Below are 22,745 nucleotides of genomic sequence, written 5' to 3'. Positions count from 1 at the left end.
GGAAGGGTTGTGCAGCACAATGCACTTTGTTACACTGAAGAGCAGTTACCTCAAACATAGGGGCTATTTACAGGCGTTGAACCAAGGATGAGCCATCTGTTGCTTCTTAGAGGGAATACTGGTGTGGAGAAAGCCTACTGTTTTACAACAATATTAGGCAGATTAATATTACAAAAGATGTTAGCAATCACATTAGTTAAAGCACAATCCTGGGAACTTCCAAACCCACCTCTGATAAACATGTGCTGCACAAAAAATTGGAAGATTTATTCTATGGAAAGGTTGAAAGCCTTTCGTTAGAGACAAATTATATAAACAGGAAATGTTTATGGGCTGCCTTCCGGACATACGCTAAGAACGAAGGGAGTGTGATAGATAAGGGACGATTTATGCAAGTGGTAGTTAAGCACCTAAATGTTTACAAGAAGATATCTTGCAGTTAGGGTAGAGATAATGAAGTGAATTGAGTAGTTGATTTTTGATGCCTTTGCCAAAATGTTGCAATGTGCTAGCTAGTCCATATATGAAGTCAATCATCTGTACAACGTGAGTCAAGTATCATTTAATTATTGTTATTACTCTACTTTGAAGATATACAATGTGTCTGGATATGCTTAATTCATAATGCGTAAAATTGCATATTTTCGAAGTTGTAAAACTTAAGTAGAGTTCCAAAACAGAAATATATCACACTTGAATGCCAAAGTGAAATCTGTATTGTGATGCACTGGTGTGCAAAGCGAGGGGAAGGTAGTGACAGTACAATTTCTAGGTAAAGCATCCCCTGCTTCTATCCTAGAATAAATAACTCAATTGTGTGTTCCAAAGGCCATTCCTTCTATATACCTGCCCCTCTGATCTTTAAGAGCAAGCTTTCCACTGTCGTAACAAAAAGGGTGGGAGAGCGGGGCACCCCTAGAGGAAAGGCTGTAGAGCTCTCTCTCTTCATTTAAAACATTTTTTTTTATTGATTTTACTCATATATGTCATCATTACACCCAGCAGACATTTCAATAGGTTATACAAAGCACATCAACTACATGATCTAAACAGCACATTCCTAATGCCCATAACTACATTCAATTCAAATTCATGATCAGTCCGATACATTTTTAGCAGCAAACTTAGAAATAGTAGTATAAAATACCAATTCATACTATTAATATATAGTTCATAAGCAGCAGCAGAAATAAAACTACCTCTTCCATCATTATCAATGAGAATAGCTCCAACAATGGATTAAAATTCAGAATCAAAGTACCCCAGAAGTTTAAAAACAAATTCTTAAGCTACATCAAAAGTGCATGTGGATGTTCGTAAAGTGCAAGGTCATAAATGCATAGATGTTCTTACATAGAAGCATCGTTTTCATCATCCCTTTAAATACTAATAGATCTATAAAGTGCAAGTGCATAATAAATAAAAATGTTCAGTGGGACCCCAAAAAATCCCATATTGACAGTGATAGCAAAGAATTGAACACTCCAGCAGATACCAACAGATGAGAACCTAGAGCAGCCCAAAAGCCACCACCATTATTACCCGTCGCCCCTTCACTGCTGCCCTGCTGGCCCCTTCATCCAAGTAGTAACCAGGGCCCATAACTTGGACCCCCGTTACTGTTTCTTACACCCCTTTCATTTATACAGGGAGATTTCCATATGGTAGATTGCTAACCACCTTAACCTCCACATAAAAAAAGTTGGAGGGTCAGGACTTAGCCATTGTCACAGCCACAAATAATAAATATGCCTCTCGCCTCAAAGCATCATTGTGCTATCAATCACACCTAAAATCATCAATGCTGGGGTAATTGGAATCTGCAAACCAAGAATTAACCTCACAAACCTCTCAATGTCAAGCAGAAATACATTTAATTTGGGGCATGAGATAAACATGAATGAAATGAATGAATGAAATGAAATGAAATGAAAATTAAACTTATATAGCGCGTAACTACCCTGAGGCCTCGCAGCGCTTTAGCCAGGACCGTTCTGACAACAGGATAGGGCGCTAATAAGCTTTTGCAAACAGATGAGTTTTTAGTTGTCTCCTGAAAGTCAGCAGATTGTTGTTCTCTCTCAGGGCAAGCGGGAGGGAGTTCCACATTCTGGCGGCATTGTGCGAAAATGAGCGACCACTCAAGCGGGCTTTGTTTATTTTGGTCGTAGTGGCCAGGTGCTACACGCTGGATCGTAGGGCTCTAGAAGGGGAATAGGGAATGGCCCAGGGAAACATTATGGATGGGCCTGTCTTGCGAAGGGCCTTCTGAGCCAGGCACATAGATTTGAATTGTATCCTGGCTGCTACCGGAAGCCAGTGTAGCTTCCTCAATGGATAATTTCAGCGCACTCAAACCACACCTATTACATTTGCCACCAAACCTACTGCCTCACTTTGCTACCTTTGGGGGATGTGATATAAATTAAAAATCATCTTAAAATGCTAGCTTCTCAAACTGGCCGCCAACAGCACTCTATTACCTAGTTTCAATGAATCCTGGATATAAAGCCCCTCCACACCAAATCTAGCCTCCCACTTAGAGTTTTGCAACACTACATCATCTGGTAAACCTTGTATCAATAACTCATAGATTATGCCAATCCTATCCTTTCGCCTCATCCCCTCAACTACAGGGATCCTTGCCACTGCCTTTGCATCCCTCATGTTTTTAAAAAGAAAGCCTTGAAGTTGCAGACATTAAAAAAAAAGTCTCCCCATGCCAGTCCAAATGTCTCTTGCAAAGGAGTAAAGTTGTCTATCAGAATACATAACCCCCACCCCCCACAGCTGTAAGACCCCTCTGTGCTCATCTAGACGTTATTGCATCCTGAAACACAGAAGGGAGAACTGATGAAGCCATCATAGATGTGTACAGATTGATCTTGGGGTTACCCATTTTTCGCTTGACTTGAACCCAGACCTTATATACTGCTTTTAAGATCTTAAACCTTGTTTTCGTGTAGTAGCTACGTTCCACTTTTTATCAAGACAACCTTTAGCTTCACTCCCCAGGATCAACTAATATATTGTTGGAGTTTCTTTCATGTATACCCTACCTGAGCTATCTGAAACAAATATACTCATGTGTTGTAACATACATGCCTAGTAGTAAAGTGTGACATTGAGGACCGACCAACCACCATGCTGCCTCTGCAGAATCCTATATTTGGCTGCCCTCCTTAGTCTCCGATAACCCCACAAAAAGCTCAAATGAGCACTTTTCAAACTGTACAGCCAGAGTTTGTTCATTTCCAATGGGACAGTCCTGAAAATATATAGCACATTTGGTAAGATGGCTATTTTCAACACATTGCACCTTCCAAATACAAGTGCAAGTGATCCATTCTATCCAGATCTCGCTTAATGTTAGCTAGTATTTATTCCATATTCAATTCTACCAACTTATCCAGGGCTACAGTAAGTTTAACACCAAAATACACTGCATCAGCCACTACCCATGGATCATTGAATCCCATTCCCCCAGTGCATAATACCTGGGTTTTGCCCTCATTTAATTTATATCCTGTGCGCACCCCAAATTGCTTAGCTAAATCTTCTATTTCAGGTAGCACAGTAAATGGATCGATGGTTACCACTGCAATGTCGTCTACATATACGAGGACCTTATATTCCACTTGGTTGTCAATAACAGGTTTAATGCGTGGATTCCTCTCCAGTTTTCCTATAAAGGGGTCCAGATCTAATGCGAATAATAAAGGCGAGCATGGGCAGCTTTGCCTAGTGATCCTCAAAATTTGTATATCATCGGACTCTTGCCCCATTATTCTCACAATAGCCCTCGGATTCTTATACAGGGCCTTACTGGCCTGAATAGAGCTGTTGCCAAAGCCCTTCCACTCTAACACTGCCCACAGAAATCTGAAAGACACACAGTCAAAAACCTTTACGGCATCTAGTAAGGCTACGTTCAGCGGTGACCAGGGCTAGCTTTAGCGATGGTGGCGCCCAGTTCAAACATAATTTTTGGTGACCTCACCCACATGACCTCCTCCTCAGATTCTTTCACTACCACCGGGCAAAAGTGCCCCTCAGCTCCCCAATCATAAGTTATTGCTAAACACATTGTACCTCCTGAGGTCAGCGCCACCCTTCAAAGGTCAGCACCCATTGCAGTCGCACCAGTCGCTCTGCCATAAAGTCGGCGATGGCAGTGACTTTGAGGCTTCACACCCATATTCAGTGGGGTGATGACCCGTCTAACTTGGTCAACTGTGCTACGTCCAGGAATAAAACCATGTTGTCGAAGTGAGACTAATGGCGAGATGACTTTCCCCAACCTATTTGCCAAATACTTTGCTGGCATACCTTTTTTTTTTTTTTTAAACAATTATATTTGTGGTCTCCCAAGATGGTGGAATTGTCCCTCCTTGTGCTTCCCAAAAAGTCAGCAACATGTCTTGTTGCAGCACTTCAAAAATTCTAGTGGGAGATATATCTCCTCCAGAGTTATTGGGGCATCCAGAATGGCTTGGCCCTCCTTATTTAACCTGACTGTATCTAGGCCCGTAAAAAAATATTCATACCAATCTGTCAGTGGTTAAAGCTCTTCCATATAGAGTGCTTCATAAAACTCCCTAAAAATCATAAGGATATCGGCGTGCGACTCAAAGGTCTGTCCTCCCTGATTCATTATAGCAAGTATCTAATTTTCAACCTCCTTCTGCCTAATCTGCTTGGCTAAAAGCCGCCTGGCACTCTCTCCAAATTCATAGCATTGTGACCTGTAGTAATGAACTTTAGAGCTACTCGATACCTAAGTGACATTTAATCTTTGATTTTAAAATTGCTGTCTCTTGCTGCGATTCCTGAGCATCCAGCCCCTTAAGTAAGTTCTTCTTTGGCTACAGCTGATTATATAGACTCTAATTCTCACCCTGTCTCAGCTTTTGTTGGTGCACGTTAAAACTGAGGGTCTCTATCCTAACAACTGCCTTAAGAGTATCCTACACCATGCCCATCAGAGCCATCCATCTATACATTTATAGGAACTGTTGAATCCATTTACACTTATAATCCCGATACATTATATCTAACAGAAGCTTCCTGTCGAAGGTCCAATCCCTCCTATGCCTAGTGATACCTGCTACTTGAATTTCATGAATCAGAGGACTATGATCCGACAGGGCTTATTGAAACATCTCTGTCCCAGCCTGGCTAACCAGAGCAGTAGATACAAAAAAATTGTTCAACCAGACTAATTTATTATGCAGGAATGAATAAAATGTAAAGCCTGGATCTGGGGCCTTACACTTAGCTCATACATCTATATGACCATGATCCTTCACCAAACGCTGAGAAGCCCTGCATACCCCGGGTTTCCTCCCTAAATACGATTGGTTCCTACTTAAATCATCACGCAGATCCAAATAGATATTTAAACCCCCACAGAAGATAAGAGGCAGAGGCCACCAAGCCAGTTCTACATTCAGAAAATCAAACACTGCCACCTCATCGATATTAGAGCCATATAATGAGCAGACCGTAAATCGGCCGTTGCCAACACCACACTCAGCATTGGCCCAGCGACCTAATTTGTCCACCTCTACACAATTACAGGAACAAATAGATGTATTTGCTAAAACCGCCACCCCCTGGATGTTAACCCTTGCCATATATATGCCAAAAGTGACAGATCTAGATCCTGCAACTACCCCCGCTTATCCCATCTCCTGTATGCAAACCAGATCTGACTTCATAAACCTCAAACCCAGTGCAGTCCTGCCTCTCTTGGCCCTATTATTTAGGACACAAATATTAATAGTACAGATACGTAACTTACAACCTGCCATTCAGCCTCCTACAATCAGTGTCCTGCTGCCTCTGCTGCTGTATCTGCTCAATGAAAACCTTATCTTAACCATTACTGACCACATCTTACTTTTTAGTTGATCTTGTCGACTGTGATATTCTACAATGAGATTCCCACTTTTTCACCATTAGGCCATGAAATGCCTTCCCCTCAGAAGCCCCACCATCCCCCACACCCCAGCCCTCCCACCAGTCCACCCCTCCCCTGTCAACTCCTGAAAGAAGTTCGACCAACCATGTCCGCTGATGGGGTTTTCCCCCCTTCTCCCATACCAAGCCCTAATTGCAAATCCTCAAACAGTAATCAGCCTACACCCCAGCACAGATATACACAAGAAATAACAATCCCGGTGCCCATAAACCAAACCCAATGCCCCCCCCCAATGGCATGTATAAATATGAACAAACCCCCTCCCCAGGCATACTGATACTCCCTCAAGAAAATTACTAAGGACAGACTGAAACACCATCAAAATAGAATTTCTACAATAGTATCTTCGGACTAGAATACCTTAGCATGAATTGAGGAAACTCCTTCACCTTAGCTTCTAATGTAATGTCTAACGTAAAAACATTACATTTATCTTACCAGCCCACTTTAAGCTTAACCAGATTCATTAGATATACGCTCGCGCTCCTTTAGCTTTGAAGGGTTGTGTCAGGTGATGAGACGCCACCTTCTTTCAACAGCTATTTGAAAATCCAGGATAATAAAATATGTACATCTCTGCTGACCGTTTTTGATCTGTGTGCGCCAGATTTGACACTGCCTGGCGCACCAAGAAATTTCCAAGATGGATCGATATTGCCCTGGGTTTTGCTCCTTCCTGTGTACCCTGGGAGCTCTGCCTAAAGGGGAACGTATGAGTCCGCTGCACCTCCTGGTCCCAATCCCACTTAGATAGTTCCGGGAAGGCTCCCCTCAAGAGCCTTACTATGTATTTGTGGATGTACACTCCCTCCAGTCCTTCGGGGATACCCAGAACTCTAAGATTATTTATTCTAAGTCTGTTCTCAAAGTCTTCCAATTTCCACAGTGTATCTGCCATTTGAGCTTCCAGCGTTTCAATCGCTTTCTTTTACGTCAGAGCTTCACTCTCCAGTGTCACAATCGTGTTCTCGGCTTTAGCCATCCTTTCCGAGAATTCGGTGCACGTCCTTGTAACCCTTCGGATGGCACCTTGTAGTTTACGGCATTGTGACTGAGTTTTGCGGCCTTCTGTGCGCGTCTCCTTGTGTTGCGCCTTTATGCTCTGATAGATTGACTCAAGTGATGCCGCCTCCCAAGCACCCTGAGTAGAATTCCCACCTCCCAAGGCATCCTCATATAGGCGGGGCAAACAGAGTAGTCCCAGAGAAGTCCCTTTGCCTCCACTTTAAACCTCTCCTTCTGCAGTGCCTTTTTCTTCCTGACTGTACTGTCGATGCCTTCCTCAAGATGTGAGGCCCCCGTCTCTCATCCTGACTGCTTATATTACTCAGCATGCTGTCCAGCGAGTTCACCCTAGAGCACCCTCCAGCTAATCCCTGGCTCTCCTCATCTGACCAGTCAGAGAGATCTGAGAGTGAAAAACAATTATCCCTTGAGTCCGTATCCATGCACACCTTAGTAAGGCTGCAGAAGGACAACTGCTGAAGTCTTAAGGTGTTCACAGATAATTTGCCATCTACATATGGTTCTATTTTCGGGTTCTGAGTTATAGCCTGCCCGTCCAAAGTGGTATGCACATTTACCACAGTTACAGAAATTGCAGCAGCCATACCTTCTTTAGTTGTTAGCTCAATTACTCCATCTGGGCTCTGCATCGATAATTCCAGTTTTTCTAGAGAAGAGGGTGACTCCGTGTCCCCTTCCGTGGAGTTTTAACCAGTCAAATTAAGCTCCAAGCTCAGGGAAAAGGGGGTGAGAACACACTAGTAAACCAGAAGCAGGAGCCAATGCTATCTGACCACACGCTTGTAGTTGAGCCTGAAGATTGCATAGGCTTTTGAAAAAAATCTGCTTTAGAGCCTGCAGAGCCCACAGTAACTATCGCTTTTGCAGACCCATGGGCCCTGGTCTCCGGACTCCGTTTCTCTGCCGACTTTTTCACTGAAGGCTTATCCGAACACCACCGTCCTATCTCTGGTCTTATTTCCGCTCCACTGCCACCGCAGGCTTTTGTGTCTCTCACAGCTTTCGGAGTCATTGCAACCTCCGCTCTGCCCAGTGTCTTTTAGTTGCGGATGCATAGCGAGCCGCTCGCTAGGCCAGCCTCCAAACACAATGCAGCAGGTATGATCCTTTTGCTGTAAACAACCACTCAGCTAACAAAATGCTAACTAATCCACTCCCCACTCTCATCAGGCATAAAGAGTGCTGAAGAGTTTTTAGCAATACAGTAGGCTCGACAGGGAGGAGGGCAGAAAACAGCCATCCTCACATGGCGGTCATCTTGCTTTCTGACAAAGTCCATGACTCCTCTCTCTGTTAATTAATACTTTGGATGTGAGTGTTTCATAGTTTGCAGATATAAACTTTTTCATCATTGTAGAAAGACCAGTCAGACAGTCAAAAACGTTTTCAGCATCAAGTAGTTTCTTTACATGTTTTCTTAACAAACCGTGATTCCCTATTCCATAGGGGAAAAAGGAGAACACTGCAGCAACTCTGTATTGCAGATTTACCAATCCATGTGATATCGGGAGTTCTGAGTGCAAAATTACCACATCAGCAGTTTCACTCGATTGGAATTCACACCTAAAATGTAAAGAGAAAGGAAGCACCTGCGTTGGGGATTAAATCACTGAATAAAAATTAATATTTCCAGAAATGCAATAGAGAGACTGCCATTGTTTACTGGAGTAAACAGATTATCCAGGACCAATGGCATGAGCATTCCCAGCAACATAGAGAGTTCAGAAATTGTATTTATTGATATAGATGTAAACTATTCATAATGACTACTTTTTTTTTCCAACAAACTTTATTGAATTTTCTTCCCACAGCTGGCCCTAATGAGCCACATGTTAATACTATTGTATATGCAGACGTCACCATGGCCTTTTGTCTGTTATTTAAAACATAAAACAATACAAAATACTGGGCTATTACTTCTCTGTGGATCCACCTCCTCCTCCCAGCAGCCCCGTCCGCCCCAATTATGAACGTATACATCATGTCGTGTATTCTAACCATATGATCTGATTTTGGCATCTATTGAACTGGAGATCACTGGCTAAAGCACCAGTGTCAAGCCCCTGTAATCCGCCCACATAATTCCTACTTTTTAATGTACACAACATACTCATGAACCAGTGATGAGCTGCCTGTGGACAAAATATTCACCAGGCTAGCCACTGGACAAAGGCTGGATGTAGGAAGCTGGATCTGTATTACTATACCAAAGTGAGGTATAGTGTGCACAGAGTCCAGTGGAACCACAAAGGTAGGCAGAGGTAAAGTTAGATAGAACCTTACTCTCTATTTGTGGTCGTGTGGTCGAGCAGTAAGGCAGTATCAGAGGACAGTGTTAATCATTTGTTGTACACTCTCAGTCAGCAAAGGAATTTACACACTCAAAGACTGATCTTCAGACCAATTGTTTTTGTATAAAAATATTCTTTTAGTTATTTTATTTTCTAGAACCAAGCAAGCCTGGCACATGTAAGCAATACGTAATTTACAGTAGTAATGCAATTGAAATACAGTTTGAATGATAATTGTATTTGCACTTTGGTTTGATTTACAGTATGGAATCAGATAAATGCAACACTTAGTAAATGCAGTACATAGACTTGAATAGGCTTTTCAGACCAATTGTTTTTGTATAAAAATATTCTTTTAGTTATTTTATTTTCTAGAACCAAGCAAGCCTGGCACGTGTAAGCAATAAGTACTTTACAGTGGTAATGTAATTGAAATACAGTTTGAATGATAATTGTATATGCACTTTGATTTGATTTACAGTATGGATACAGAGAAATGCAACACTTATGAAATGCAGTACATAGGCTTTAATAGGCTTTCAGTAAAATAGCAGGTAAGTAACTTTTGAGATTACTAGGCTTACACAGAGTAGTACACCTAGATACTACTCTGGGACATTTCCTGAAAACAGGTAAGTAAAATTGTTTTTGTTAGATTATGCAATTTTAAAGAATTTCTTTAGTTCCTCAAACTCCGCACTTAGAAACTTTTCACAGAAAAACAGTCAATGTTATCCTACGGAGGAAAATAGTGTTACCAGTTTTGAGGTAAGTATTTGGTAGTGGGAGTTGAGGTTCTGGGGGTAGACTCAGGGCTGAAGGCTTGAGACAGTTCAGGGGTTGCCGGATCTCGGGTCAGGATCGCCGGGGTGACCTCCTCGTGGTGTTCACCCACTCGAGCTCAGGCCGTTGGCGCCGGGTGCAGAGTGGGGCGAATTCCCAGTGTCCGGCCCGAGCCAGAGGTTGCAGGTCAAAAAACCCGGTGTTCTCTGGAGATAAAGTCTTTGTGCTTGAAGGCAGGCAGGTCCTCCAGGGTTTACGAGGTTGCTGGCTGCTAGACAAACCGGGATTTTGCAGGAGTAGGTTCAAGGTGGAGACAGGCCGGTAGGGCTAGCGCCTAGTCAGTGGGCGTCGTCCTCTTGTTTGCTTTGGCACGGCTGTTCAGTCCTTCTTCTTTTCTTGTTGCAGGTTCTTGTCTGAGGAAGCAAAGTTCAGGGGTGCCCCTAAATATTAGATTTAGGGGCGTTACAGGTAGGTAAAAGGCAGGGACCAATGGGTCCCTTCCCTGGGGTGGGTACACTTCCTATTATGCCACCCTCCAGTGGGAGGGGGCATGAACCTGTTGCTGGTTGGCTGAGTACCCCCATCTTCAAGATGGAGTGTACTGAGAGTTGTGCCTCACCTCGCCTCCCCCACCTGAGGGATGGAGTTGGCAGAGGTGGGCACACCTCTCTTCCTCACTTGTTACCGCCGTTTCTCCCACCCAAAGTGGGGGTCAGAATCAGTGGGGACCAGTTGCTGAGATCAGCAAGTGGCCTGGGGAAGCTCACAAAGGCGGCAAGCCTTTGAAGCTTCCCCTTCATGAACCCTGCCTATCCTGGGGGAGGAGGCTTGGCACCTCATCCCAGGATGTGCATTGTTTCAGGCTCCAGAGAGCAGCTGGCTCTCGACCCAGGGGTCCAGAAACATGTCTGGTAGTAGCAGCTGAAAGCAGCCACTTAGCCTGGACACTAGTGGTAGGTTAGTTTACAGGGGCATCTCTACAATGCCCTCTGTGTGCATTTTTCATTAAATCCCACACTGGCACCAGTGTGGGTTTAATGTGCTGAGAAGTTTGATACCAAACTTCTCCGTTTTCAGTGTAGCCATTATGGTCCTGTGGAGTTCGAAATGACCCACTCCCAGCACCATATACTCTTAATGGCAGCACTGCACATACAATGTCTAAGAATGGACTTAGACACTGTAGGGGTACAGGGCTCAGGCACCTGTACCCTCACCACTGGTATAGTGCACCCAGCTAGAGGGGTGCTTGATCTATGCCAGGGCAGTGGGTTGCAGGCATGGCTCACAGGGATGTGGGCCAAGTCAACTCTTCACTTTGTTCTGCAACAAGACACGCAGCCTGCAAAGGCAGTGTGTGAGTATCAGGGTACAGGACCTCTAAGGGTGGCACAATAAGTGCTGCAGCCCTTAGAGGCCTTCTCTGGTCACAGTGCCCTGGGTAACTGTGGTACCATTCACCAGCGGCTGACATGTAGCCAGAGATGCCAACTGGGTTTAGGCTTCAATGCAGTTTTAGGGAAAGAACATCGGCCGTGGGTACCTGATTAGCAGGAGCCCAGGCATACTCAGTCAAAGTACATCAGCAAGTCAGCAAAAAGTGGGGGCAACCATGCAGAAAGAGGGCACTTTCTCACACTGCAGAACTGGGAAATTCGGGCCTCATTACAGGCAGAGATATTGCAGGGCTGGAATCTCCCATTTTGGTAGCTATACCTTCACCAAATTAATAGGAATTACTAGTGATTGACCTCTAAATGGGAATAAAACATGCAGACCTGGTAATATGGGTCCTTGTCTGTATCTCATTCCTAATTCAAGGTCAAATAATGGATGCCTATTAACAACACCGTTTACCAACTGCTTTTAGCAGGTGGTAGATGGCCATCGAAGATGTCCTGCATATCTGGGGCAATGAGGGCAAACAAGGCAATGCTAGGGGGAGAATTATCTGGGTGACTGTGGGCCTGGTTGTGACATAGGCTCTGCCAGGAATCATCTAGTGTTTTTGAACCTGGGATAAGCGGGTCCAGATACACCAGGGCACTTGGAATTAGTCAGAGTATTAATGTACCCCATAGCCCCTCTATGTGGACACCTCTGTGTGCAACTTGTAACAAGGCATTTGCACTTTAACTGTTTGCATTTTGCCATGGTAGCTAGCTAACAGCCAATGACATTTTTGCTTCAGTTTGTTCCAGAAGAAAATATAATTACTGTTGCAGGTATGCTTTTTTATTAGTTACTAATATTGCTGACATTAATACAACCATTTCTTGTTCTAGGAAACAGACTTCATATGCCTTGATGGAGGGGAATACATTTTTGAAAATGAAGATAGTGTGTTACACGATAATGATCCGGAAATGGACTATATGTACCCAGATATGGAGCCATATCTTACAATGGCAGAGGGTGAGCTTCTACAGCCGTCAAGTATGTCTCTCCAAATGAAAGAAGTAATTCATCCCACTACAGAAAGAAATAACCATGAGGTCACACAGGACAAATCACAAAGCTCAGAAAGCTCAAGGGTAGCTACAAAGAATTCTGAACATGATCCCATTGAAGAAACAGAGGACATTGGGAGTATAGGTGAAGCTATTTTGCAAGAACCAATCAATGATGCATGGAGTGTTTCAAGCTTTACTGGATGGCTTGGTATGGGTGGCAAACAAGAATTGAAAGAACTGGATCCAACTGAAGATCCTATGCAAGAGAACTCATTCCACAGTAGAAAAATTGCAATAAGTGAAGAGATCAACCTAGATGACCGAGGGGAAAAGGAATCCAGTTGGTTTGGTAGTGGTTTCAGCGACTATCTTCCGTTTGGGAAAACGGAAACAGAACATATATTAGAGGAAAAACGCATTATCACTGAAACAGAAATCCAAGAAAAAACCATGGATGGTGATTCAGGAAATGATGCAGTTTCTGTAGAAACTGACCCCTTCACAGAAACGGAAACAAATAAGGAAAGTGATAATGCAGCTCCTGGGTCAAACTGGTTAGGCTTGGGTTTAGATAATGTTTTTAACTTGGGTCAGATAATCAAAGGAACAATTAGCAAAGAAGAAAACCAAAAAGATGAAAACACAGATCAGACAGATAGTGAAACAAACCTGATCTTAGACACATTGGAATCTGAAATTAGCAGAAATCATGAGAGAAATCTAAAAATAGATGGGTTGGGAGCAGACAAAATGCAAAATGGAGAGGCAGGCAGTATCTACAATGAATTATTGTATTCTGATCAAGCCAGCATTTCTAAAGAAAATAGTTCATCAGAAGAATATGAACCTAAAAAGGGGGTTGAGGAGCTTCCCACACCTAGCTGGTTTAAATTGGGCATTGATAAGATTTTTAACGTCCAGGAAAGTAGCAAAGACAGAACTGTTTTGCAACAGAAACAAACTGAAGCAAACATGGGAATGAAAGAAGCACCTCTGGAGTCAATACCAGAAGAAGGAGATTTAGGCCCAGTCAGTGAGGACACAGCTGAAATAGGAAGTGCAGTGACAGAAGACACATTGAACGACCAGAGAGATCAACTCCTAAAAGAGTCTACAAACCCTGAAAATAACCCTTCCACATCTGAGTTGTTTTCAAACAATTTAGAAAACATTTTGGATGTCAAGATCTCTGCAGGAACAGATGAGTTGCCATCAGCCATTGACATTACCTATACTAAGCAGCCTACAGAAGTGTACAATGGTGAAACATCTTTGGAAAGTCATGTGACACAACATGCCGCAGTGGAGGAACTAACTAAAGAAGCAGAAAGCAAATGGAATAAACCAGGTTGGTATGACAATATGTATGGTAACATCATTGGTTTTCACAGGCACCCGTCTGATCGAGGTAGTGGTCAACAGTCTATTAATACTGAGGCCAAAGAAGGACAATTTGAGGCTTCCCAATCCTCACCTGTTGGGCATTCCCAGAGAATGGTTACAACCGACACAGAAGGAAACAAGGAGCAGGTTCAGAGTGAGGTGGGAATGCTACCTTCTCTTGTATCTATAAATCATTTAAAGACTTTTTGGATTGCCCAAAGTTTTACATCAAAATCTGCGGGCTATACCAAAAAGCAAACCTTGGGTGATATATCTGAAGTAAAATTCCAGTTTGACAATGGAAGAAAAGTTTTACAAAATCATAATGGAAATGGCTTGAAAATGCCACCAGTCAGCCATTTACACATGATTGCACCTAATCATATTGACCTTTCGAAATATAAGGACTCCTCCTTTATAGTAGACATCCAAACTGACAAAGATAGAGAAAGACAAACAGTAGAAAACACACCAGTAAAAGATGTGGTTTCTATTTCCAGTATACCTCTAGAATCACCTGCCTTCCATAAAGCATATGTTGATAGGCAGCCAGTAGCTACCCTGACACCGTTATATCTCAGGGAGCCTCATCTTAGCATTAATGAAAGGCAGGGTGTGTATCAGGTAAATATTGTCAATGGTGGTGATCATGGTTCAAATAACCAGGAACATCATACTTCTACAAATGCTGATGACTTGGCTACCCAGCATAACACGCCTGAAAGAGTATCTTCGAATAAGGAACTCAGCGATAATGAAAGCTCAAATCATCAAGAACCTGCAGCTGCAACTTCTTCTTTCGGGAATATTCCCAAACTAGATTTAGCTAACCATGAAGATGCTGTAATTGAAAATAAAATGGTCGTTTTTAAAGAAGTGACAGCTTCTCCCTTACAATCTAATGGACTGTTAACAGAAAACAGTGACAATTCCCTCCAGTGCTCAGCACTGAACAGCACATTTGCTCAAGCCACAAACATGAATGAGGAAGTACTTATCGAAGAAGCTTTTCATATTGAAAAGATGAAATCAAACTACAGTGTTAATCCTTCCACCGATGCTTTAGAGACAAAGGATGACCTACTGAAGTCCAAAGCAGAAATTGTGGAATGTAATGAAAGTACAGAAGAATTAAATGAAGCACTTTTGACTGCACCAACTACCAAAGAGTCCAGCTTCATAGACATAGTTCAAACGCAGGGATCTTCCCCTTATGACACCCCTCCTTCTGTTCATGATGATGTATTAAATCAGGATCCTGATGCAATAAGTGTAACACAATCTTTACAGACATTTGTAGAAAAGGGATTGCAAACCATACCCATCCCAGAAGAAGATCTTTTCAAATCAAATGCAAAGGAGCATTATTTTGAGGATTCAACAGTTAGAGATATTTTGGGTTTCGGTGACACCTTGGTTGACCATAAATCACAAAAACCTGACATAGAACTTGAACCACCTCTTGGAGAGGAAGAATTGAGACTGGAAAAACAAATTGAAAGACAGTATACTGATGGAATCCTGAACAAAGATAGCATCCAGAAAGAAAGTAGTTTGAATGATTTGGTCACAACAGTAGACCTTTTGCCATCCAAGGAGAGATCTGATGTTAGCATCAAAACGCATATTAAATGCAGTGTTAAAGAAGAAGAGATTCAGAAGCAAACCAGCCATATAAAGGACACTTGTATGCCATCAGATTTAGATAAGCCACAGTTTGGACATTGTAGTCACCATGAATACATGGAAAGCATCATATCAAAAAGAGTTGATGTTTTTAGTAGAGAGTCTGTAGAAGACTTTTCAGACAGCAATGTGAGATCATCCCAGGACATGCCCAACAAGGAAGATGCTACCAAGTACTCAGATGAGTGTCTAGAAGCATCAAAGTATCCCCCAGATGACATTTCAAATCTTATTGACAATAGTAGCCCTAGTGAACAATACACTGCAGATCCTCAATCAGAGGACTATGCCTTAGACCACAGTATTTTTATCGTCACTGAAACAAAAGTATTGGAACAACTCCACATATTACCAGAGCTCCAGAATGAGCATTTCCATCCTCAACAAGGTAACACTAATTTAAAGGAGGAGGATGGCCTTTACTATGATACATTTGTAGAGGATGGTGTACCAGCAGTAGTGGAAGCTAGTGGACAGCCCTCCCTGCAACACAAAGAACATTTCACCCAGGAAGATATAAGATTTGAAAATGCTCAAAGACTGATGGAAGATTCTGATTCAGACACAATATGGTTTGCTGACTTACATGAACAGTCAATATCCGATGCTCAGGAAAGTGACATTCTAAATCATCCTTCACTACCTAGTCGCAAACAAGAATTGAAAATGGATCGAGATCTAGAAAGTTTACATGAAGTTGATGTTATAATGACAAATGCTGAACAAAAAGATGTTTTAACCCCTGTACATCAGCATGATCAAATTATGACAGGTACTTCAGAAAATATAGATGGTAGTGAAAGTAATGTGGAAACACAAGAAAGGCTAGAACTCCATAGTTTAGCACATCAAATACATGTCTCAAAAAAGGGAATTCTAGGTAGCATAATTTCTGACACATCTGGATTTTTGGGCAATTTATTTAGAAAAAATACGGAAGCAAAAGTTTCTAGCACAAGTTCGGAAACAGAGATATCTGACAATCAGTTAAACAAGAAAGATGACAATGATATCCAACAAATGAGAGAACGTACTGATGTACATGATGAACCTGCTTTCATCGACCCTGACATTAAACTGGCATACACAGAAAACTTACCCAAGAGCAATGTGTTAAAAATGACCAATGACAACTTACCTGTGGGATTGATTAACTTCCATGAAAAAGTGACAATGAAAGAGACTTTGAAAGATGCAGAAAAAGATGATGCAATTCCATGCAAGGCTGCTGCTGAGATAATTGGACAAAGTGTAATATTGAATCAGGCTAGTCCAGAAGTAATCACAGTGTTCAGATTGGTGCAGCAACTGCATTCGGAGATGACAAATATAGAGTTGGCAAATTTTTGGAGTCTCTGTAAAGAGAATAAACTAGAGATACACGAACAAAATCTTGAAAATGTGCAAGAAGAAATTACCACTTTTTCATGTGGAAGTGGTTTCATGGCAACCACTCAGGGAACTGTGTTTGCTGCATACGGAAACATCTGGGAAACAGCCTGTGAGAGATGGAAGGCCGAGGAAATGAAATGGTTTCAAACGTGCCAAAACTTTTTGTCTGACATAAAACTCAAATGTGCAGCTCAAGAAAGCCTGTCAAACGCAGAATCAGGTACTGAACACATCAATTTACTTAATAAACATGCAGGGCAGTGTACTGAAATCAATGTTGTATGTGAGATGTGGTTGTATACCTATGTAAACTAAAGTTGGAGTGTAGTAATAGTGTATTATCACATTTTACGGTGTTCGTTTGAAAGTACTGCTCTTTAAAAAGCTTTGAGAATCATGCTGTCACTTATTTGTGGCAATTGTTATCAAGTCTTTACATACCACTGTGAAAAATGCTATTAGGTCAGAGGGCTGATCTCAAAAGAAGCTTGAGTTACGGAAACAGTCTGAAAAAACTTTAAAATAACTTGTTAGACAGGTTACATTGACCTTGCAAAATGTATCAACACATTTGATACAATAATTTAAGAGGAAGCAGAATGGAAACCAAGCACATTTGTTTACATTTAGATCAAGGTTTTGCAGAGATATTAAAAGTAGCACATATTGTGCTTTCCTTCTTTTGTAGTGTCCCACTTTATTGTTAACCAATAGTGGATATGATTGCTGTGATTTTTTTTTATTGTACTCTTGGCTTATTTCTGAATTCAAGTAAAGTACGTCTTTATGGGTAGGTTTTACTATACTTAACTCCATATCTATGTACCTTGATGATATATACATCTTCAAAGTACGTAGATGTTGGGTTAAGCGTAGTAAATCCATACTTACCTATTCTATTTGCACTTTACTTCATGATATTTTGCTCTATAATATTTTTTGATTGATATTCTGCCCACACAATATTTTTGTCTTCAATACTCTGCCAGACAACCTTTACTACAAGAGTAAGTCACATATATTCTCAGCACAAAATTTGTAAATCATATCTTGAGCTTTTATGCGACGTACCCAAACCTAGCCTAGAGAAGTACAGTGGCTTTGAACATCACCAATATCAAATCAGAATAGATTATCAGGAAGCAAAAAAAAATTACTGTTTCAAAACGAAAAGGGTGAATGTTTGACTTCCCTCATTCTCCTTTGTAGGAGAGAGTCCAAATTTCTTTGAAAGAATTGCTTCTCATTGGCAGTACTTTTCTTTATACAACATGGGCCAAAAATATGCATAACTTTTATTAGTTTAAACAATGTTGAGCCCAATGTTAAAATGTATTTATACATGTTTGGCAACCCACTTTAAACGTGCTTTTCCATTAATATAGGTACTAGGGGTTTTGAAAAAACAATGTGGCACAATGTGGTTATTGTTAGAATAGATATTAGACTTCTGTTTTTAACATACAAAAAACCTAGAGATCTATTGAAAAACATTTATAAAATGTAATTGCTATTTTAATTTAATTATAAATATTGTCTGATCCATCTTAATTTTGTTTTAGTAACATTGTAAAAGCTACTTATACGTTTCTTAAAAATTGTTTTTGTTTTCAAAATAATTGATAAATGTTAATGTTAATGTTAATGTTAATGTTAAAAGAACTTGTATAGCGCGCAGCTGCCCCAGCCAAGTGGCGTCCCGGCGCTTACTGTCAGAGGAATGGGCAGGAAATGGGATCGGAAGGAAAGGGGGGGGAGAAGAATTTTAGCAGAAGAGGTGAGTTTTTATAGCTTTCCTAAAGGACTGCAAGTCCTGTATCTCTCTGATAGGGTCAGGGAGGTTGTTCCAGAGTTTTGCGGCCAAGTATTTGAAGGAGCGGCCGCCCATCCTGGATAGTTTGATACGAGGTACTATTGCCAGATTTTGACCTTCTGAGCGTTGAGTACGTCGAGGGACGTAATTGGACAGAAGGGGGCTGAGCATGGGTGGGGAAGCCATTTTCAGAATTTTATAAGCTAGGCAGAGTGTTTTGAACTGAATTCGTTTCTCCATTGGGAGCCAGTGGAGTTTGGTGAGAGTACTGGTTACAGACGCATAGCGGGGGATGCCTACCAGCGCCCTGGCGGCAGCGTTCTGTACTCGTTGAAGTCTGGCTTTTTCAGCTACGTTAGTCCCTAGGAGAAGGGAATTGGCATAGTCCAACCTGGAGAGGATGGCTGCCTGTACTATCGTCTGACGGGTTTGGTTGTCAAAGAAACCAAGGATGGGTCTGAGATTTCTTAAAATACCGAAGCAGGTTGCTGCCACTTTTTTTGTATGTTGAGTGAATTTAAGGGCAGAGTCTACCCAGACTCCCAAATTTTTGACACAGTCCTTGGGTTCCGGTGGTTGACCTAGATCTACTGGCCACCAGTTATCCCCCCAGGCTGTAGTGTTTTTTCCTGCCACCAGCACCTCGGTTTTACCGGCATTGAGCTGAAGGTAGTTCTTTGTCATCCAATCTGTGATGTCCACTAGGGTGCGTTGGAATTTTTGGTTACTAAGTCCACTTTCATCATTCAGTGCCACCACCAGCTGAGTGTCGTCAGCGTAGGAAACGAGCAACAGTCCGTGCCTTCTAGCCACCTCCGCCAGGGGCTGAACATACACATTGAACAGGGTGGGGCTAAGAGCAGAGCCCTGGGGTACACCCTGTTCAATGGGACATTCCCTGGAGAGGTGGGGGGGGTGGAGACTCGGAAGGACCGGCCCGAAAGGAAGTCTCTGAACCATTCAAGTGCTAGCCCTGTTATCCCGGCCTCTTTTAGCCTGAGCAACAAAACCTCGTGTGACACCGTGTCGAAGGCAGCACTGAGATCGAGGAGGATCAGTGCTGCCGTTCCACCAGAATCTAGAATGGTGCGGAGATGTTCAGTTACACTTAGTAGAGCTGTCTCAGTGCTATGGCCAGCCCGGAAGCCATGTTGGGACCAGTCTAAGATGTTATTAGATGTCAGATGATTGGTCAGGATGTTGTTCACATGAGCTTCTGCTACCTTGGCTGGCCAAGGGAGGAGGGATATTGGCCTAAGGTTTTCTGGTTTATTGGGGTCAAGTGTGGGCTTTTTGATAATAGGTGATATCCGGGCCTGTTTCCACTTGGAGGGGATTATACCAGTGGAAAAGGGTTTGTTAATGATCCCCCGCAAAGGGCCTAGAACGATTTCATCTGCTTCTCTAAAGGTATCAGGTTTGAGAGGGTCTGCTGGTGAGCCGGATTTTATTTTATTACAGATTTTAGAAAAGTCTTCTAGGCTGAGAGGCGGAATGTGAGCGAGGCTGGGTTTATTGGGATCATCAGAGGGAGTGAGTTCTGGGATAGGGGGAAAAGTGCTGTAGATTTTCCGAATTTTTCTAAGAAGTAGGAGGCCAAATTCTCGCATAGCGTAGGTGAGGAGTTCGGGTTAGCCCTTGTTTTTTTGGAGCTCAGTTCTTTAAGAATTTTGAAGATGGTTTTTGATGCGTTATTGCTGTTTTTAATCTCCGAGGCGTAGTAGGTTGCCCTGGTCTTGCATATGCTCCGGTGGTAAATTTTTTGGGCTTTTGTATATAGGACCTTGAGGGCAGGCTCATAGTCCTTTCTCCAGCATCTTTCAGCTTTTTTGCATTCTTTTTTTAGTGCTGCCAGTTGTTTGTTATACCACGGACTGGATTCATGAGTACGTGCTTTGATCCATTTAGTGGGGATCAGAGTATCCAGGGCTTGGCTGATCCAGTTGCAGAATTGGTCGTAACCATGATCAGGGTTTTCGCTAAATTGGGGAGGACACATAGAGAGGAGACCGTGGAAGTCCTCCAGGCGGAGCTTCCTCCAGGGTCTTTTCTGGATCTGCTGGGAGGGTACATTAAGCAAGAGGTTTTTACAGGGAATTGACATGGATACTAGATAATGGTCAGTCCAGGTCATGGGGATAGGCATTTCGACCATTGCATTGGTGATGTTCGAAAAGATGGGGTCTAGGAGGTGACCACCTGTGTGCGTGGGGCCCTTTATGAGTTGGTCTAATTGTAGCGCACCTAAGTCTGCTAATAGAGTGTTAATTTTAGAGTCTCCAGTTTGATCAAAATGAATGTTCAAGTCCCCAATTACAGTGAAGTTGGCGGTATCCGTAATCTGGGAGCAGAGGCTCTTAAGGAGTGAGGCGATGAATTTACCATCATTTCCTGGGGGTCTATAAATCAGAAAACCTACCAGGCTGAGCTGAGAATTAATTTTAATATTGTAGCGAGTGCATTCGCTATCTGAAATGCAAGCTTTAGTAAGCTGACACGTAAAATTAGCTTTGGTCATCACAGCGATCCCACCGCCTCTGGAATTTCTGTTGAGAGTGTGGATAGTGTAGCCTGTAGGGGTTGCCAGGTTCAGTACAGAGTCCATATCGTCATGGAGCCACGTCTCCGTAAGAAATAATATGTCCAGGGCATGGTTAGTGACCAAGTCGCAGATTTCAGCATGGTGTTTGGGCATGGATCGGACATTTAAGTGGCCAATTTAAATTTTTGAGCATTCAGCTCTGGCGTGGGGGGTTTGCCGGTGGGGGATTGGAAGGGAGAACCCGCATGAACATACTCGGGGAGAGTGCATGAGGGAGGGGTTGAGGATAGCGCATCCCTGCCTGAGGTGTCGTAAGCTAAGTAACTCAGTTCTAGAGTAGGCGGGCTTACCACAATGAAGAGAGGCATGGTGTCTGGCGTCTGGCGCTGCCTCGGCGCTGACGAGCGCAGACGAGCTTGCCTTAAGCGCGCCTTTGGCGCGCCATCGGCGCGCCCGCTGCGCTCGTCCGCTGCGCTTCCGGCCTTGACTCATGTTTATAGTAGATGTTCGGGCGTCAGAGTGGGGGCGTGGCCAGCCGAGGTGGGCGTGCCTCGTGGCTCCCTTGGACGAGGTAATGGCGGCGGTGAACCAGCGTTTTTGCCCAAGACAGCAAGTGAATCTACTGCTCGGCGCTGTAGAGGTGGGTGCCAGGGGTCAGTGCAAAGTATGGCAAACAGTTTAAAAACACAGATAAAATTTTTAAAATCGAGTGGTTTCTGAGCCCACACTCCCGGCTTTCCGCCTCAGGAGTCTCTCTGTCAGTAGAGCAGCGCTAGAATTCAGCGCGCTCTATTTATAACACTGGGAGGGGGCGTGGCCAGCCGAGGTGGGCGTGCCTCGTGGCTCCCTTGGACGAGGTAATGGCGGCGGTGAACCAGCGTTTTTGCCCAAGACAGCAAGTGAATCTGCTGCTCGGCGCTGTAGAGGTGGGTGCCAGGGGTCAGTGCAAAGTATGGCAAACAGTTTAAAAATGTTGAAGAAAGTGGTACTCGCACAGCAGGGTATTCCTTGAAAATGAAGACTTGTAAAGAGTTTTCGTGTGCAGGAGGGTGGAAAACACTGTCTAGCCTTGCAGTGTGTCAATGGACATAGTAGAAGAAGCTCTCCCGCCTAGGGAGAGAACAACCCAACGCACTACTTTCAAAGGACCAAAGGTCTGATTCATTACTTCAACTGTGAGGATATTCGTACTCAAGATGAAAGAATGTTCAAATGTGTGATTTATTCATATCCATATCAGGATTTCAATATAGATGGTACATGTCAATAATCTGTATTCCACACGTATGTTCGGGTGTGTTATCACATCACACAACCCAATGCATTTCGGGCATGGCCCGTCGTCAGGGGAATTACTCTACAAACAAAAACATACAAGAACCAAATGTAATAC

At 42.9% G+C, this 22,745-nt stretch overlaps 1 protein-coding gene across 7 annotated transcripts in view; it reads left to right on the top strand.

Moving 5' to 3' along the window:
• Positions 1 to 22,745, top strand: part of MIA2 (MIA SH3 domain ER export factor 2) — a 626,403-nt gene that overhangs the window by 51,364 nt on the left and 552,294 nt on the right. For 4 of the 7 annotated variants that reach the window (XM_078659757.1, XM_078659756.1, XM_078659758.1 and 1 more), the window contains exon 4: positions 12,369 to 17,217. In XM_078659757.1, the coding sequence (XP_078515883.1) occupies positions 12,369 to 17,217 (4,849 nt within the window). The remainder of the gene's footprint in view (positions 1 to 12,368; positions 17,218 to 22,745) is intronic. The other 3 variants (XM_078659761.1, XM_078659760.1, XM_078659759.1) reach the window with 1 other exon arrangement.

Source organism: Lissotriton helveticus, chromosome 9 (assembly GCF_964261635.1).
Source record: "Lissotriton helveticus chromosome 9, aLisHel1.1, whole genome shotgun sequence".
Lineage (NCBI taxonomy): Eukaryota > Metazoa > Chordata > Amphibia > Caudata > Salamandridae > Lissotriton > Lissotriton helveticus.
Note: the sequence above shows the minus strand (reverse complement) of the source record. Positions and strands in the feature narration are given on the sequence as shown.